The 19,365-nt window shown below is 46.4% G+C and overlaps 1 protein-coding gene across 1 annotated transcript in view; it reads right to left on the bottom strand.

The window, feature by feature from the left end:
- Nucleotides 1–19,365, bottom strand: part of ptprn2 (protein tyrosine phosphatase receptor type N2) — a 947,277-nt gene that overhangs the window by 326,525 nt on the left and 601,387 nt on the right. The window contains exon 12 of the mRNA XM_078232550.1: nt 16,010–16,074. Coding sequence (XP_078088676.1) covers nt 16,010–16,074 — 65 coding nt within the window. The remainder of the gene's footprint in view (nt 1–16,009; nt 16,075–19,365) is intronic.

The following is a 19,365-nucleotide window of genomic DNA, read 5'->3' on the forward strand; positions in this document are numbered from 1 at the left end:
CCAAGGTCCTGTACCTGACTCGAACCAGCGGAGGTTTTTCCCCCTGATTCCTACTGACTCCAGTTGTACCAGGGCTCCTTGATGCCATATTCGGTCAAATGCTGACTTGATGAGTGATGGTGGGATGGCGGTTGCAGGGCTGGGGTCATGGGGAGTAAGGGGGAAGGGGATCAGCAGTAGGGGTGGAGGGGTGGGGAAGGCAGAATCTCAGTGAGTCCCCTTCTTCCCAATGTTGAGTCCCTCGATTTGGCACTGAGTGCCTTTCAATGAGGGACGTCCCTCTGGAGGCTCACAGGCAACCCTATCAGGTTACGCTTATTGGGCTTCCTGCAGAGTTTGGAACTCAACTGACAGCAGGGTGAGAAGACTGTGCAGAAACCTTCCAACTCAGACTTAACTGGGGCAGACTCAAAAACAGAAAATGCTGGAAAATCTTAGCAGGTCTGGCAGCATCTATGGAGAGAGAATAGAGCCAATGTTTCGAGTCAGGATGACCCTTCGTCAGAGTTGATTGGGGCAGAGGCGGGAAGGCAGCATGGTTTCCACCTGTCCACTCTCCTGTCCTCCCCACCCCCATCAACAAATGTACCCTGAGGGAGGGCATTAAATTCTGCCCTCAGATAGGGTACAGTATTCCAGATCTTCAGTGCTCGCTGCGTAAAACGGTTTGTCCTTGTGTCCATTAAGTCCAGCTCCTTTGTCTGGATAAACTCACCAAATAAGCCATTCACTGCACTAAAATTCAGAACAAAATGGCTGTTGGACAGCAAGATGCATTCAGGGTAGTCCTGCATTACTTGTCTGTTCCTCCTTGACTGTCTGTTGGCCACCCATTCTCTCCCTGCCTGCCAATAAACAGCAGAATGAGCAACATGGCGACAGCAAGACAGACAGAAACTGATGGAGATAGAGAGAGAGAGAGAGCGCAATTCGAGACAGAGAGAGAAACAAAGCGAGATGGAGAGAAAGTTAGAGCGCTGTCAAAGGTGCTATCAGATCATAGAATCATACAGCCAGGAGGCCGCCATTCAGCTCATTGTGCCCATTCTGGCTATCCTTATGGTCCCGCAGACCTCCCCTTTCCCCATAATTCTGCAAGTTTCTCTCTTTTTTTGACTATACCTCTAGTTCCCTTTTTTGATAACAAGTCATTTTTAGTGACCTTGCCCAGGCTCTGCATATATGAAAAGACATTATTAGTAAAATAATTCCAATACCATCCTCTCTGCCCAATGTCTTTTCAAATACAATCACATTTGTATGTATAGCGGAAGGCATTTGTAGGAAACATACCTTTGCAATTTCCACATCAAATACATTTGCCATGTAACTGAACAGTGCAAGTCCTCTTAAAGAGAAATTATTACCCATTTACAGTGGCAATCTGAGTGATAATTTGCCATTGTTTAGCTTAGGCTCATAAAGAGCAATGCAACATGCCTTCCTGATCAATGAAACCAGTTACGCCAACCATAAAACGTTTAATCTTTGTCTAAGCACTGACTGAACACAGTTCTTTTTCAAATTAGAGTTATTTTTGGAAGCAATTTAGAATGAAATAATAAAAAAAGATACTAGGATGCAATAAACTCTAAACTGCCTTGAGTCACAGATTACTTCTGCTTTGTAAATGTTATTCATTCTCCAACCTTTGAACTTTCACTTGTTCCCTGTTGTCCCACATGATTCAACCAGACCTTGATACAATAAATCTCCAAATATGCTGTCATTTTACAGTGACAAAGGGAAACTTCATCACAAGGGGGCTGTACTGTACAGCCTCGGGCTTTTTCAATAAGGTAACGGCAAAATACTGGAAACAGAAACAAAAAATGCTGGCAAATCTCAGCAGGTCTGACAGCATCTGTGGAGAGAGAATACAGCCAACATTTCAAGTCTGAGCTCTGACAAAGGGTCATCCTGACTCGAAACGTTGGCTCTATTCTATCTCCACAGATGCTGCCAGACCTGCTGAGACTTTCCAGCATTTTCCATTTTTTTTTTCCAATAACACAGGTCACCTTTTGCCATCCGCTTCCCGGTGCCAGAAGCCTAAATCGGAAATTTGGGAGAGATGCAGAAAGGGCCCGCAATTTGCTGCATTGTATTCCATCTTCGACTATCACACCAAGTTCACACTGTGATTGATTTGGAAACTCTGCATAAGACATGTCCACATTTCCAAATACCACTGTGGCAGGTGAGTTTCACTAATGGGACCTAAAATTCAGGAAAACTTGAGGGGGTGGGTGCGTACAATGCTGGTTTCAAACCAGCCTAGTTTTATTTACCATTGAAACTGACAAATAACATCACTGGGAAATGTGTAAAACAGTCATTTCACCCAATTCTACCAGTTTCCCACTTGTTGAGGTAGATTAAAATGGCACTTTGTGATTATGTTCTTTACCTTCAACTGCTTTTCAGTGTGGTCAGGAAATAAATTTCACAGTCCTGTTAGCTGGAGCTAAAAAAAATGATCCAAGCCAGATTTATCAAAGCTTTTAAGAACTCTGGAGGTTCCTCAAAATCCAAAGAAGGTCTTGGAATTAGTATTGCTGGCATCACCTCTTGTACCGAGTGTTAACAAGTAATCAGTAACAATGCTGCCTGACCAAGACATGAAGAGTTTGTTCAGTTACTTTGAAAAGTGAGGAGGGTAATCCACACAAAGTGACAACACACTGTTATTGAGACGTTTCAGGCATAGCTTTAACCTAATTCGCCAGGCGGGAAATCTGTGGGATCAGGGGGAATGGTAGCTTCCCTACTCCTCCCCCGCCCCAATATTAATGCCCACACTCCCAATGGCGGCGATCTTACCTTCTCACCCTGATCAGCCACAGGGTTCCGTGATAGCGGGGAGAGGGCAGATTTAGGCCATGGAGGCCGGCTGATAGCAACAGAGGCAGTGCCAGGTCTCTGCTGCTCTCAGAGCACAGAAACCTGCACATGCACAAAGGCACACTCTACTGCTATCAGCCGGCTTTCTGGCAAATGAGGCCCTGCCTACTCCCCCTATTGGCTGAAAACAGATTGAGGGTCTTTTATCGTACAGATTGTCATAAAATTCGACTGGTGGTCTCACCAAAAAAAATGGATCTGGAACTCTCCCATTTTCACGCTCATTCTAGACTTAAAGTCCTTTTGGTAAGATGACCCCCAATGGGTAGAATTTTAAGGATAGCGAGCAATTGGCGCTCAATATCCTCCGAGAGTCAGTGTATAACAGGCTACCGCCGACTCTCGAAAACTCGCTGCTGTTTAACACTCACTTGAGCATTGATTGGCAGTGGGCGGAACCTCCGTCTTCCCTCGGAAGGAATTCCCACCCCTGAGTGCTGTCAGCCAATCAGGTTGGCCAGTAGCTCTCTGATCCGGCCGCACTGGCCAGGTGTGGTACTTGCAGTGCTTCGCCTGGACCAAGTCCTGGGACCATTGGAAAGGTAAGTCTTGGAGGTCCCAGGATGGGAGAAAGGGGGTGCCCTGGGGAATGAGGAGGGGGAGCGATCGCGGCGCCTGGGGGTAGGCCAGGGGTATGGGGAGGGAAGGGAATCTCAGAGCTCCAAGTTACCGAAGGGGAGGGCACCCCAACTCAGAGGGGGCTTTCAAAGTGCAGCGTCCCCCCACTTCCCTCCCAAGATGAGGAATATTATTTTTGTCAGTTTCCCACTCTATCGCGCCCACTGCTGCCAGCCTAAAAATTGAGGGTGAGTGGCAACAGGCCCTAAAGGGGCCGTTAATTGGCGGCACGGTAGCACAGTGGTTAGCACTGCTGCTTCACAGCTCCAGGGTCCCGGGTTCGATTCCCGGCTCGGGTCACTGTCTGTGTGGAGTTTGCACATTCTCCTCGTGTCTGCATGGGTTTCCTCCGGGTGCTCCGGTTTCCTCCCACAGTCCAAAGATGTGCGGGTTAGGTTGATTGGCCAGGTTAAAAAAAAAATTGCCCCTTAGAGTCCTGAGATGTGTGGATTAGTGGGTAAATATGTGGGGGTAGGGCCTGGGTGGGATTGTGGTCGGTGCAGACTCGATGGGCCGAATGGCCTCCTTCTGCACTGTAGGGTTTCTATGATTTCTATGATTTAACAGGCTTGATAGGTGAAAGGGCAGGACTCCGCTCAAGCATGAAATTGCATCTGGGTTTGGCTGGCGGATTCCTGCGGGGGAATCCCATCCATTTAATTTTGCATTCCCACGTCCTCGCCCCCACACCTCAGAACCTCCCTCTGGGGGGGAGCGAAAAATTCTGCCCCACAGTCTTGAGCAAAGCACAAGTTCATGTTTAAGTAATGCAGCGAGGAACTATATTCAGTTTGAAATATAAACGCTGCAGTAATGTGTCCTGCAGGCCAGAAATCAAAGAAGTGGAACAGAAAAAAACTTGATGGTTGTGATTTGTTAGCATTGAGGTGTTAAATGACGCGTTTCATGTTAGAACCTGATAGTGATTTCCCTTTAAATATTATACAATTTTTGGTGTCTTGGAAAATGTAAATGACCAGGGAAGATTGATCGTAAAATCAAACCATCTCGGAAGGTTACAATAGCTTGTGTTATGCCAGAGCAGGCATGAAGATATTACATTTAAATAAAATGGCATTCCTTTTAAACTCGGCCTTGGTGGCTGCCCAGGGGCTGCCTGACTTTTGCAACGATGTGGAGATGCCGGCGTTGGACTGGGGTAAACACAGTAAGAAGTCTCACAACACCAGGTTAAAGTCCAACAGCTTTATTTGGTAGCAAAAGCCACTTTTGCTGCCAAATAAACCTGTTGGACTTTAACCTGGTGTTGTGAGACTTCTTACTGACTTTTGCAACAGCAAACAGCCTTGCAAACAGCCTTGAAATTTCCAAATTGGATCCTAATGGGCCGGCCTCTGTCTTCATTGGACTTGCCGCAACAGCACTCTTCTGTGGAATTTCGCACCTGCTAGTGTCAAGGCTTACTCCAAAACACAGAGAGAATAAAATCTCAGACTCTAAGGGAGGAACTTTCCCGTCCCGTCCACCATGGGAATTATAGCGGGCGGGGTGGGGGATTGGCGGGGGGTGGGGTGGATGGGCCATGCAAAGGTCCGTTGATCTTGGGTGAGATTTTCCGGTTTTGGGTGGGGCGAACATGGCTGGAAAATCCCGCCCTTAGAGTCTGCATCTGCCATGCAACAAAGGAGGGTTATTGAGACTGCGTATCCACAATGAAGTGCTAAAGAACACTATCTACCTCCATCATATATCAGTGGCTTTTGATCATGCGACTGAAACTCCTTCTTTACCTTGAAACACTATCATTCGCCTTCCGTCATGTATCAATGGCTGTTCATGTGATCAAAACTGCCCTCTGGTTTTGAAATCCTTTTATCCAAAAACAGAGACCCTGCAGTCTTCAGGTCAGCAACAGTATCACAGCTCCAAGAGAAGTCAGTGTCATCTTCCCTTTTCTAGAGCTGCGAGGTTTAAAGTCTTTTAAAAGCCTCCTCCTACAAACTCCGAACAGCTCAGAGTTTGCCTGTAAGAAGTTGGACCTTTGGCTACACGACCAGTCTTTACTTTGAAGGATCCCTGTAATTAACCTGGGTTTGACCCCAGCCATCTCAATTTACATGAACTTTGGGGGAGCGATGGCCTAGTGGTATTATCACTAGACTATTAATCCAGAAACTCAGCTAATGTTCTGGGGACCCGGGTTCGAATCCCACCATGGCAGATGGTGGAATTTGAATTCAATAAAGGAAAATCTGGAATTGAGAATCTACTGATGACCATGAAGCCATTGTCGATTGTTGGAAACACCCTTCTGGTTCACTAATGTCTTTTGGAGAAGGAAATCTACCATCCTTATCTGGTTGACTCTCAACTGCCCTCTGAACAAGGGCAATTAGGGATGGGCAATAAATGTTGGCCCAGCCAGCAACACCATGTCCCACAAATGAATAAAAAACAAATTCCAGAGTTAGAAAAGATCCCTTCAACACTGGATTCTCAAAGGCACTGCTATCCTGTTTGGTTTTAATATTGGTAGAACTGCACTATTGTCTTTAATTGCACCATTCTTGGGCATATGTGTTGTATGATTGACGGAGCGATAGACTTTTCTGGGGTGAGTGTGTGAGTAAATAATACTCCTTGTTGCAATCCATGAAAGTCCGCTGCTGGTGACTCTTAAATTGATCAGACACTAACCGGCGGGGTCTGGGAATACACATTCGTCTTATTAGAATTAAACTACACTGATAATGGACAGAAGAGAGAGGGAATTGGGAGTTTGAGCCTGTCTTTCTCCCCTGCCTCCCCAAATACTAAAGCAGACCATGTCCAGAATCTGTAGGATTCTGTGATTCTGTGTGGGATTAGGTGCAGTAAGAAGTTTAACAACACCAGGTTAAAGTCCAACAGGTTTATTTGGTAGCAAAAGCCACACAAGCTTTCGAGGCTCTGAGCCCCTTCTTCAGGTGAGTGGGAATACACATTCTTCCCAGTTGTATCCCACTCACCTGAAGAAGGGGCTCAGAGCCTCGAAAGCTTGTGTGGCTTTTGCTACCAAATAAACCTGTTGGACTTTAACCTGGTGTTGTTAAACTTCTTACTGTGTTTACCCCAGTCCAACGCCGGCATCTCCACATTGGGATTAGGTGAGCAGGTCAGAGCCTTTCATGCATCGGTGCAGACTCAATGGCTCGAAGGGCCTCTTCTTCACTGTAGGATTCTGTTTTCTGTGATTCTGTAAAGAGCTTGATCCCGCCTGATTTGGAGTTGGGGTTGGAGGGGAGGCGGTCTTGTGGCACTGATGTGGAAAATCTATACTCTCAAGCTTCAAGTTCCTAGTTGTCCAGATCACCACCAACCTGTGCTGGCCTCCCCACCATGCCGACGCTATAGTTAAGAAAGCCCACCAAAACCTCTATTTTCTCAGCAGGTTGAGGAAATTCAGCATGTTCACTACGACTCTCACCAATTTTTACAGATGCACCATAGAAGTCATTCTTCCCAGTTGTATCACAGCTTGGTATGGCTCTTGCTCTGCTCAAGACTACAAGAAACAACAAAGGGTTGTGAACGAAGCCCAGTCCATCACTCAAATCAGCCTCCCATCCATTGACTTTGTCTACAGTTCCCGCTGTCTTGGAAAAGCAGCCAGTATAATCAAGGATCCCACGCACCCCGGACATAGTCTCTTCCAATCTCTTCCATCGGGAAAAAGATACAAAAGTCTGACCTCACGTACCAACTGACTCAAGAACAGCTTCTTCCCTGACTTTTGAATGGACCTACCTTATATTAAGTTGATCTTTCTCTATATCTTAGCTATGATTGTAACACTACATTCTGCACTCTCTCGTTTGCTTCTCCCCTATGTACTCTATGAATGGTATGTTTTGTACAGCGCGCAAAAAATAATACTTTTCATTGTATCCCAATACATGTGGCAATAATAAATCAAATCAAATCAAATCTCCTTGTGGGACCCAAAGCAGTATTCATGTTCTTGATGAAGAGAAAAAGTGAAAGGACTGGAACTCAAAAATAAATCAAAAGGGTGGATTTTATCTCCAATGCCTGAATGGTAATCTGGCAGAGCGGATTGCCAGGCCTACCTAATTGTGGTCGCTCTGACTGCAGTACAATGACATTTTGCAACTTGTACAAAGAGGAGGTAAACCAGTCCACCAAATTACTGCCTGAGATATGAAGACAAGAAATTACCCCAGAAAAACGTCGACGCTTACGGGTGGCACAGCAGTTAGCACTGCTGACTCACAGTGCTAGGGACCAGGCTTGGGTCACTGACTGTGCAGAGCCTGCACGTTCTCCCCATGTCTCCGTGGGTTTCCTCCGAGTGCTCCAGTTTCCCCCCACAGTCCAAACATGTGCAGATTAGGTTGATTGGCCATGGTAAATTGCCCCATAGTGACAGTGAGACTAGCAGGGTAACTACATGGGGTTAAAGGGATAGGGCCTGGGTGGGTTTGTGGTCGGTGCAGACTCAATGGGCTGAATGGCCTCCTTCTGCACTGTAGGGATTCTCTATTCTATTCTATCTATGATATTCACAAATTCATAGAAACATAGAAACCCTACAGTGCAGAAGGAGGCCATTCGGCCCATCGAGTCTGCACCGACCACAATCCCACCCAGGCCCTACCCCCACATATTTACCCGCTAATCCCTCTAACTACGCATCTCAGGGACAATTTTTTTTTTAACTTGGCCAATCAACCTAACCCGCACATCTTTGGACTGTGGGAGGAAACCGGAGCACCCGGAGGAAACCCACGCAGACACGAGAAGAATGTGCAAACTCCACACAGACAGTGACCCGAGCCGGGAATCGAACCCGGGACCCTGGAGCTGTGAAGCAGCAGTGCTAACCACTGTGCTACCGTGCCGCCCCAAATGGTCCATCAGTGTTGAGATGGAGATGAGACGTTCATTTTTCTTTGGTTGTGGCCCTCGGAAAGAATTGTGGCCCTTGAAAGAATTGAGCTCAGGAAGGCAGCTATATATACCTATAAGTATATATGTAATATACCTACATATCCTATACCTCTATAGCACTGGTCAAAAAGGAGAACATTGCTGGGATTCTCCGACCTCACCCGTGGCTGGGATTCTCCAGTCCTGCTGCAGTGAATGGAGTTTTGGCTGAGCGCCAAATTCTCCGTTCTCGCTGGCAGCGGTGGACAGGGCGTGCGGGATCAGAGAATTCCGGCTCATAAGTAAAGGCTAAGGAAATAGACGCTAGTTATACTTTTACAAAGATGCAGCTATCTCATACATGATTCTCAACTTGGCAACAGATTGGATAATGCGACTGAGTCCCTTATGAACTGAGACCTGCAGCGCTAATGTCCATCATGTCCAGGCTAACATGCCCCTGTGGAACAATTAGGTGCAAATCGCTCACACTGTTATGACCAGGAATGGGAGGAGTGTGAAGTTTATCCAGCCCCATTACGCTGCAGGCCGCAGCGTTAGCTCAAAAGTTCAGTTCACTCAGCAAAGTGGCCAATTATTTACCTTCACTGCTGTTAAAGACCCAGATAAAAAAGGTGACTTTAACAAGGCTTCTTTCAATAAAACTCAGAATCATCGATTTATTAGCTTTAAATTGAGGGGTGAGAGATACAGGACAGGTGTTAGAGGTAGGTTCTTTACTCAGAGAGAAGTAAGGGCGTGGAATGCCCTGCCTGCAACAGTAGTGGACTCGTCAACATTAAGAGCATTCAAATGGTTATTGGATAAACATATGGATGATATTAGAATAGTGTAGGTTAGATGGGCTTTAGATTGGTTTCACTGGTCAGCGCAACATCGAGGGCCGAAGGGCCTGTACTGCGCTGTAATGTTCTATTATGAAAGAAGCTTCGAAGTGGGGGAGATTTTGGAGCTGGAAAGGTTCTTCTCATCTCAGCTTCAGAGGTTTCCAAATGCAGACAGGTTCTACTCCGATGGGGATTCTCTGGGAGCAGGGTGATGACCTCACACGGAATTTCAGGCAAGGCAGAGAGAGAGAGAGTCCAGGTGGCCTTTCTTCTCAGCTTATTCCTCAAAACACACACTCATTTCAAAAACCACAGGTCCACAACTTAAAGCTTGCCGCTCTCATGTGATTTCCAGTAACCCTTTGCCAGTTTTTTCCCTATCAAAGTGATTGCAGTTCAAAGCAATCAAAGAGCTCTTACCCCATCCCCTGACACCCTGCACAAATACCACGCTGGGCAAGTGATCTCTTGGAAAATGGCAGACTTGCTCCCAGTGCAAAGGTGAACTTGTGACCCTTCATCAAAAAACCCAGGTAAGCATCCAAGAGTCCGGGTAATGTAATGTCTTTCCATATTTCAAAAAGAAAATTACAGTTTTGAAAGATATGAGCCGGAACATTCCAGCCGTTTATCCCCCACTGCCCGAGAGCACGGAGAATTTGGCGCTCAGCCAAAACTCGGTTCAGTGCAGTGGGACCAGAGAATCCTACCGACGGTGAACGGCCGGAGAATCCCATCCATGGGGTGGCACAGTGGTTCACACTCTGCTGCCTCACAGCACCAGGGACTCGGGTTCAATTCCGGCCTCGGGTCACTGTCTGTGTGGAGTTTGCACGTTCTCCCCGTGTCTGCGTGGGTTTCTTCCAGGTGCTCCAGTTTCCTCCCACACTCCAAAGATGTGCAGGTTAGGGAGGTTGGCCATGCTAAATTGCCCCTTAGTGTCCCAAGATGTTTAGGTTATGGAGATTAGCCGTGGGAAATGTGTGGGGTTACAGGGATAGGACAGGACAGAGGGCATGGGTAACATACTCTGCAGAGAGTCGGTGCAGACTCGATGGGCCGAACAGCCTCTTCTGCTCTGTAGGGATTCTATGATTATTTTCCTCAACATGTGGAATGCATGTGCTCCTGCAAAAACAGGAAACAAAACTCCACAAGATTGGCACAAACGGCTGAACTACTTGTGGCCAGATTTATTTGTGAATGAACTGAAGACTTAGCAGAACAGTAAATAGCATGGCACTTAAACAATCAAACTGGGATTGTTTCACAGGGAGTTCATATATCCCTGTTCCGGAACATTACTACTTATAGTCGTTTCATAGACTCATAGAATCATAGAATCCCTACAGTGCAGAAGAGGCCATTCAGCCCATCAAATCTACACTGACTCTCTGACAGAGAATCTTATCCAGGCCCTCCCCCCGGCCCTATCCCCCCGTAACCCCACATATTTTCCCCATTAATCTCCCTAACCTACAGATCTTGGGACGTTAAGGGGCAATTTAGCATGGCCAATCCACCTAAACTGCGCATCTTTGAACTGTGGGAGGAAACCGGAGCACCCGGAGGAAATCCACATCAGTGGATAAAAGAATCAGGCTGATTCCTTTACATAGTCTTTGAAATGAGGCAAATATACCTGGATGCAATTGCAGATTTTAAAACTCGCAACCCAAATTGGGACTTCTTTCATGTGAAGACATTTTTTTTTTAAGTAGTCAAACAAATGGGGATGTTAACAGGCTTTACACCTCTGCAGGTAGTGCCTTCCTTTTTAATATTTTCCCATCATACTGATCAGAAGAAATCTAAACTCCATCTGTCAAACTGCAAACATTAACATTTCAAATAAATCACTCCAAACATCCGATCGGCTTCCTAAACACAAAGCAATCTTTTATTATGAGTACAGTGATCTCCTACAATCTCAAGTTAGTGCAGACAAGGCGTCTTGCCCTGAGCTACTTATTTTTAATAAAACACATCAAATAAAATCTGAAATTTCACTTTTTTTTATCACATTCGCTAATAGGTAGAGCAGAAGCTTGAAAGAGTTGGCTGCAAAACAAAGCTGATCTCAGGCAGGTTGTGAAGAATGAAAGCAGCCATAGATACTTACAGCACGGAAGAACACCATTCCAGCCACGTTTACAGTCCCTTTTTTAGCACAAAATGAAACAATTACCATAGTCTCACTTTCCTCTATATTTTTTTTAATTCATTTGTGGGACATGGGTGTCGCTGGCTGGGCCAGCATTTATTGCCCATCCCTAGTCGCCCTTGAACTGAGTGGCTTGCGAGGCCATTTCAGAGGGCAGTTGAGAGTCAAACACATTGCTGTGGCTCTGGAGTCACATGTAGGCCAGACCAGATAAGGACGGCAGATTTCCTTCCCTAAAGGACATTAGTGAACCAGATGGGTTTTTCCGACAATTGACAATGGTTTCATGGTCATCAGTAGATTCCTAATGCCAGATATTCTATGCTCTACATATTTATCGAATTTTATCTTCCACGATGCACCGATCTTTGTCTGAATCATTTGCTGTGGAAAGCATTCTATGCTCTCTCTGTATAAAGACATTTTCTCCTAATTTCCTTCCTCAATCATATACTGATAATTCCAAATTTATGATGCCTTGCCATTATCCATGCCCAACCAGAAGAAACATTGAAAAGTCGTCATAGCATTTAATCTTTGTTTGGTCATCCGTACTTCAGTAGAAATAGCCCCAGTATTTCACATCTCTCTTCAGGACTTTGGTTTTCCATCCCTCATGCTGTTGAATCAATCATTTGGCTTTAATTTCCTACAATGGTTGCCCAAGCCTGACTTAATTACAGTGGCCCAAGCTAATGTTCTGTAGAAGTTCATTCTGACTTCATCAACCTTGTGTTTTGGGTGGGGATTTTCCAGCCCCGCCGTGGCAGGACCTGCTGCTGGGGATGTGGCGGGCCAGGCAACAGTCAGAGAATCCCTACTGTGCAGAAGGAGGCCATTCGGCCCATCGAGCCTGCACCAACAACAATCCCACCCAGGGCCCTATCCCCATAATCCCACGTATTTACCCTGCTAGTCCCCCTGACACTAAGGGGAAATTTACCATGTCAATTCACCTAACCTGCACGTTGTTTAAGTGCCACCCTATTTACTGTCCTGCTAAGTCTTCAGTTCATTCACAAATAAATCTGGCCACAAGTAATTCAGCTGTTTGTACCAACCCTGTGGAGTTTTGTTTCCTGTTTTTGCAGGAGAGCATAGCATGCATTCCACATGTTGTTGAGAAAATTAATCATAGAATCCCAACAGTCCATTGATTTTCAGCGGGACTGGAACATCCTGACAGAGGGCGGGGCCCGAAAGTGGCAGGACAGTAGCACAGTGGTTAGCACTGCTGTCTCACAGCGCCAGGGACCTGGGTTCAATTCCAGCCTCGGGTGACAGCCCATGCGGCATTTGCACATTCTCCCCGTGTCTGCGTGGGTTTCCTCCAGGTGATCCAGTTTCCTCCCACACTCCAAAGATGTGTAGGTTATGTGGATTGGCCATGGTAAATCGTCCCTTCATGTCAGGGGGATTAGTAGGGTAAATATGTGGGGTTATGGGGATAGGGCCTGGGTGGGATGATTGTCAGTGCAGGCTCGATGGGCCGAATGACCTCCTTCTGATCGTGGGGATTCCATGGTTCAATGAAGTCCCAGTTTATTAAAACTTTACCTGACTGCAGGACGAGTTCAGGTATCTATGGGATATAAATTCGACACCATTGCCATGGTGACAATTACTGAGGCTGAATGTGAGGCCAGGTGAAGCAAGATGGCTCCTCTTGCTTGGAGTCTAATACTGTGGGCTGCCACATGCTTGCATTCACCAATCACACCACACCTCCTCTCCCCAACCCCATCACTGCCTCTCCAACCTTTGCTTGTCTCAGTCGCTGGAGATACCTATATGCCTGCTTGGCATCTGTGGCAGCCAACATTTGAATGATCCTGACTAGTTGGCTGCATTGGGGATGCCCGATTGGCATCCCCAGCTCATTGGACTGACCAGTGAGGCTGGAAGACAAGAGGGTCCTCATTTCCTCTTCCCCTCCTGGCCCACAAATGTAGCATTTCACCATCATTGTGGGACATGATGAAATTTAGGCTCTGGTCCTCTTTAAAGCTGGAAGTCTCCGTCTGGAAAAGAAGTTCGGAGGGGAGGTTTCCTGTTGCTCCATGTTTCCTTCAAAAGGAACTCTTCAAATGCAGACAATAAAAATATAACAAAACTTACTCCAACTTATAAATCAAAGAAAGGGTTTAATAAAGAAACTTCAGTGCTCCAAACTTGGGGCCTCGCCCTGGGCCATTCCAAGCTCCCCACAATTCCAAACAGGTTTTTATTTATACTGAGTCAGCTGGTCAGCTGACCATCACATCATTCTGTAATTGGTTCCATGGTTTACTGGGTCAACTGACCCTTACGGCTTGTCACCATTGATCACATTACATCCAATACCACGTTGTCACCGGTTACATTCTAACATTCCACCCTGATAAATGGGGACAGAGCTACCTGCCAGCATGACAGGGACAGACACCCCTCTGACTCTAGGTCCGATTGATGTCATCCTACTGTAGGCTGGCTGACTGGCTGGTTGGAGTGGGAGCATCGCAATCTTTTCCAGTCGTCAGCCCTTTTACTATGCTTTGAGAATCAGTGGACAAAGAGTGCACTGTGGTTACTTCACCCGGTGCAGCTGGCAGCCAAAAGGAACCAAAAATGGGTAAGTTTAAGACTAGCAGGGTAAATTTGCAGTCCAGGAGAAGAAGGAGCTATTCATGGGTTCCTTTTTCTTGATTACATTGTTCTTTAATTTGATCCTCACGCAGATGCAATGGACCTCAGTCAGTAATCTCCAGCATATCGCGCCCGGAATAGCATAGCCATCCGCGTGTGACTAGGATGACACTCAGCCTGTTACTGTGGGACCATAAGTCAGTGGATCCATACCCGCCACTTGGCTATGTTGAAAACACACAAGTGATCTACTGCATTTGTCTGCTTAATGTTGATTAACCAGCACTAGGAAGGCCACTTAGAATCAAAGGATCATAGAATCCCTACAGTACAGAAGGAGGCCATTTGACCCATCAAGTCTGAACCGATCACAATCCCTTCCAGACCCTAGCCCCGTAACCCCGCATATTTACCCTGCTAATTCCCCCGAAACTAGGGTCAATTTAGCATGGTCAATCAACCTAACCTGCCCATCTTTGGACTGTGAGAGGAAACCGGAGCACCCGGAGGAAACCTATGCGGACACGGGGAGAACATGCAGACTCTACACAGACAGTCACCCAAGCTGGAAATCGAACCCAGGCCCCTGGCACTGTGTGAAAGCAGCGCTAACCACCGTGCCACCGATGTTAAAAACACACAAGTGATCTACTGCATTTGTCTGCTTAATGTTGATTAAACGGCACTAGGATGACCACTTAGACACAATCAAATGAATAACTTTTAGACTTGTGATCTATCAGCTCACATTTGCTTTGCAGCTCACTAGTAGCCAATGTTGCTGTATATCTGGGGGTGGCAAAAGAGTGTGGGGGGTGGATGTTAAACTAATCTGTCCCAGCAGCATGACAAAGGCTCATAGTGAATCACCAGCTGACTTTTTTACTTCCCTTTGACTTTGAAAAATATTGCCAAGATTTTAAATTTCAAAGCAAAGTGAAAGGGACAATGAGACGAGGAACCGAGTCTCCAGAAAGAGTTAGAACTATCATTCTCTGAACCTCGGTGGGAGGATTTTCAGACGTAGTGAAATTCTCTGTAAGATACAAGGGGCGGGATATTCCACCCTCCTCCCCAGTGTGCATTACGGCAGCAGAGGCAGCCCGCCATTGGCCGATGGCGGGCCCCTCCATTCCCACAGGGTTTCCCATTGTTCAGGGGTCCCCAGAGGGTCACCATCAGCAGGGACAGAAGATCCTGCTGAAATAAGTCAGCGGAGGCTGGTGTCCCTTCACCCTTTTATTTACAAGTTCCATTATAGTTCATAGAGTGCTACAGGGTCTGTGACAGCATCCGCACTGCCAGGAGACCTGGCACTTCCAAGTAGGTCTACAGGAAAAACTCCCTGACTGGGCAGGCAACAATAAGCTCAATCTGGGAGTTCACAGTCCAAGAGGCTGACCTCAGTGGCCTCATTGAAGTCAGTAAGAAGTCTCACCACACCAGGTTGAAGTCCAGCAGGTTTATTTGGAATCACAAGCTTTCGGAGCGCTGCTCCTTCATCAGGTGAGTGCTGTTGGACTTTAACCTGGTGTTGTGAGACTTCTTACTGTGCCCACCCCAGTCCAACGTCAGCATCTCCACATCATGGCTCGCATTGAAGTCATTACACCTGCTGGTGGGAATGGCCAGAAAGTCCAGCTAGTGAACTTTTCTTGTGTTATTTCATTAATTGCACTACCTAGTTTGCAGCATTGCAAAACAATGGCCCATTTACATGATGCAACATGAATGCTAAACTGGCTGATGAGCAATTTCTTCAGTGTCAAGAGTTCTGTTTCAAAATGCATCCAGAATGATATCTGAAGTGACCAATGTCATGCTTGGAACCTGAAATGAACCGCACTTCCAAAAATGTGACTAAACACAGCAAACATCCAACAGTCATGTATTGTCAATTGGACGCATTCAGGTTATAACAAAGAATACACCCTACCCATTAAAACTAATTTCAACTTACTTCACTCATGCCAGTTTGTAAGATTTTTAATCCGGTTTCCTTTTCCAGTTTTTCTTTGTTGATCACTGCAAAAAAAAGAGATAAGTTTAAAATGGAGTCAGGTGGACAGAAGAATGTACAATGGAACAAGATCAGAGGGATGCTGGGAACACTTAGCAGGTCTGCCAGCAACTATTGGGAGAGAAACAGAGTTAATGTTTCGAGTCCATAGACTCTTCGTCAGAACTGAAAGGAGGGAGGACGTAGAAACTGCAGGCACGGTGGCACATTTGGTTAGCACTGCTGCCTCAGAGCGCCAGGGACCCGGGTTCGATTCCCGGCTTGGGTCACTGTCTGTGCGGAGTTTCCACATTCTCCCCATGTCTGCATGGGTTTTCCTCCAGGTGCTCCGGTTTCCTCCCTCAGTCTGAAAGATGTGCTGGTTAGGTACATTGGCCATGCTAAATTCTCCCTCCGTGTACCCGAACAGGCACCGGAGTCTGGCGACTAGGGGTAACTTCATTGCAGTGTTAATGTAAGCCAACTTGTGACACTAATAAATAAACTTTAAAACTTAAAAAAGTAGCAACTTTAAGAACAAAAGAAAATAGTCTGTGAGGGGGAGATGGTGGGGTGGGGTGGGGTGGGGTGGGGTGGGGGGGGTTGTTTGCATTGAGGCACATGGGATAATTGAAGAAAGAAAGCAGGGTTTAAAATGGAGGAGAAAGATCAAAATTTGGAAAATGCAGAGCACCACCGTCATTATGGGAAATGTGTGCAGCATCAGAACATGCAAGGGGAAAAGCCACCCATTGGGTCTATCAGCTTGACAGATCTTCAGGGATGTTTTTGGAACTACTACATTAAGAAAACAATGTAACGAGTGCAATTTTAGGGCAAAGGAATGCGGAGTGGGGAACTGGGGTCCTAAAAAGTTGCAAATGTATATTATATCTTGAAAATAAAACCCACCATGAACATATGAGTGGGGGGGGGGGGGGGGGGGGGGGGGGGGGGGCATGACCTGCTCGTCCACATTTCATATTGAGCAAAGGTCACTGAAGTCTTAAAAGTAGGTATTCTGATTTTTTTTGTTGCATTTATAGAAGCATATCTTTTTAAGGGCCAAAACCAAAAGTGGAAGCAACTTGATTCAGGATACGTGAAATTAAAACAGAAAGTACTGGAAAGAACTCAACTGTCGTAATTTTACCACCTCGCCCACCCGGGGCTTGTAAGATCCTGTCCAAGGCCAACGGAGAATGCCGCTCCGCGAGCCTTATCCGCTCTGATTCTGGGGCGGGCAAGGCAGTAAAATTCCGGCCAGTATGTCTAGTGTTACCAGTGGAGAGAGAAACAGAGTTAATGAGTTTCCGGCCACACACCCACGCACACACATGCACACACACACCCCCAGTGATGTGTTTTCTGGTGGTGGAGGTGGTTCACCATTGGCAGCCGGCAGGATCTTCTGGTCCTGCCGATGCCTACGGTGCTTTATGTGCCTTGCCTGTTCTACCACCGGGCAACCCACCGCACAGGGGCACCTTCAGCAGGACTGCAAGATCCTGCCAGCAGGAAGAAGGGCCAGAAAATCTAACCTAATGTTTCAAATCCATAGGACTCTTCCTCAAAACCAATATGCTGCTTCCACTTGGGTTCTGAAGAAGTCATATTGGCCTCAAGACATTAATCTTCTTTCTCTCTCTACAGATTCTGCCAGACATGCTGAATTTTCCCAATGCTTTCTATTTTTATTCAGACCTCCAGCCTCTGCAGTATTTTGCTTTTATTTTGATTCCGGATATATTTGCCACACAGCATTGCTACCAGATTGAGCTCAGCAGAAACGCATGTCAAATGAGACAACAGATTAGAAGATCATCGTTCAGCAATGGAAGTAAGTGGAGGGGGGAGGGTCTCATTGCGGGGAGAGGGGGGTGTGGTGAGGCCCATGGGAGTGGACATCTTGATAGAGAGGGCAACTACTGGGGGCAGGTCTTGGTAGGGGGAGCGGCGGGGGGGGAAAGCAGGTGAGCATGATGGTGCTCAATGTGGAAAGGGGGCCCTTGACAAAGGGACAGCTTCCCTCTTCTGGCTCAAAGGCTGGCCAGGGTGGCCTGTTGGTCTTTTCTCTGTCCCTGGACTCCCCCTGGCAGCCTCAAAATTGAGGCCATACACAGTCCGAAAGATTGTCTAAAACATTTGGAGTATTGCGTGTAGTTCTGGTCACCACATCACTGGAAGGACGTGGAAGCTTCGGAGAGAGTGCAAAGAAAGTTCACCAGGATGTTGCCTGGTCTCGAGGATGTTGGCTATGAGGAGAGGCTGAATAAGCTAAGATTGTTTTCACTGGCAAGACAGAGGCTGAGAGGAGACTGATAGAGGTCTACAAAATTATGAGAGGCATAGATAGGGTGGATGGTCAGAGGGTTTTTCCCAGGGTGGAAGTATCAATTACAAGGAGGAACAGGTTCAAGATGAGAGGGGGAAAGTTTAAGGGAGGTGTGCAGGAGACGTTTTTCATGCAGAGAGTGGTGGATGCCTGGAATGTGCTGCCAGAGGAGGTGGTGGAAGCAGGCACATTAGCAACATTTAAGAGGCATTTTGATGGGTACATGAATAGGGAGGGAATAGAGGGATACGGACCGAGTAAGGGCAAAAGGTTTCTTTAGTTTAATTAGGGCATCATGATCAGCACAGGCTTGGAGGGCCAAAGGGCCTGTTCCTGTGCTGTACTTTTCTTAGTTCTTTGTTCTTTATTCTAAGATGTGCTGGTTAGGTGCATTGGCCATGCTAAATTCTCCCTCAGTGTACCCGAACAGGCGCCAGAGTGAGGTGACTAGGGGATTTTCACAGTAACTTCATTGCAGGGTTAATGTCAGCTGCTTGTGACACCAGTAAATAAACTTCAACTTAAAACTATCTGGGGAGCAGGTCAGAGCTATCAAGCAAACACATGAGGATAGATAAATATTAGGTGATCGGTTGACATTTTCTGATACTGAAACTGTGCAGAGAAGCTTCGATCCTTTGTGGGACAGTGACAGAAACGCGAAAAGAAAACCTCCCACCTACATTTCATATCCAAAACAAAAGCCTGAAACTTCATCGAATTCCAAATATAAAAAGGCAGCGCAGTCATTCGTTTGAGGGAAGAGAGATTTAAATCATAACTTGCGTCATTTAATAACTTCTTTCTGTGTACTTAAAACTGCGCTAACAAATCACGCGTAGTAAGTAAAACAGACATTTTCCAAACTCAATACATTTTATGGCTTGTAATTAAAATGGAGATTATTATCTGAAATATATATTAAGCCTGGCCTGTTAATTAATCACCCAACGCTTTCAAAACAGACAATTAGAGGGGGAAG

Source organism: Mustelus asterias, chromosome 2, assembly GCF_964213995.1.
Source record: "Mustelus asterias chromosome 2, sMusAst1.hap1.1, whole genome shotgun sequence".
NCBI lineage: Eukaryota > Metazoa > Chordata > Chondrichthyes > Carcharhiniformes > Triakidae > Mustelus > Mustelus asterias.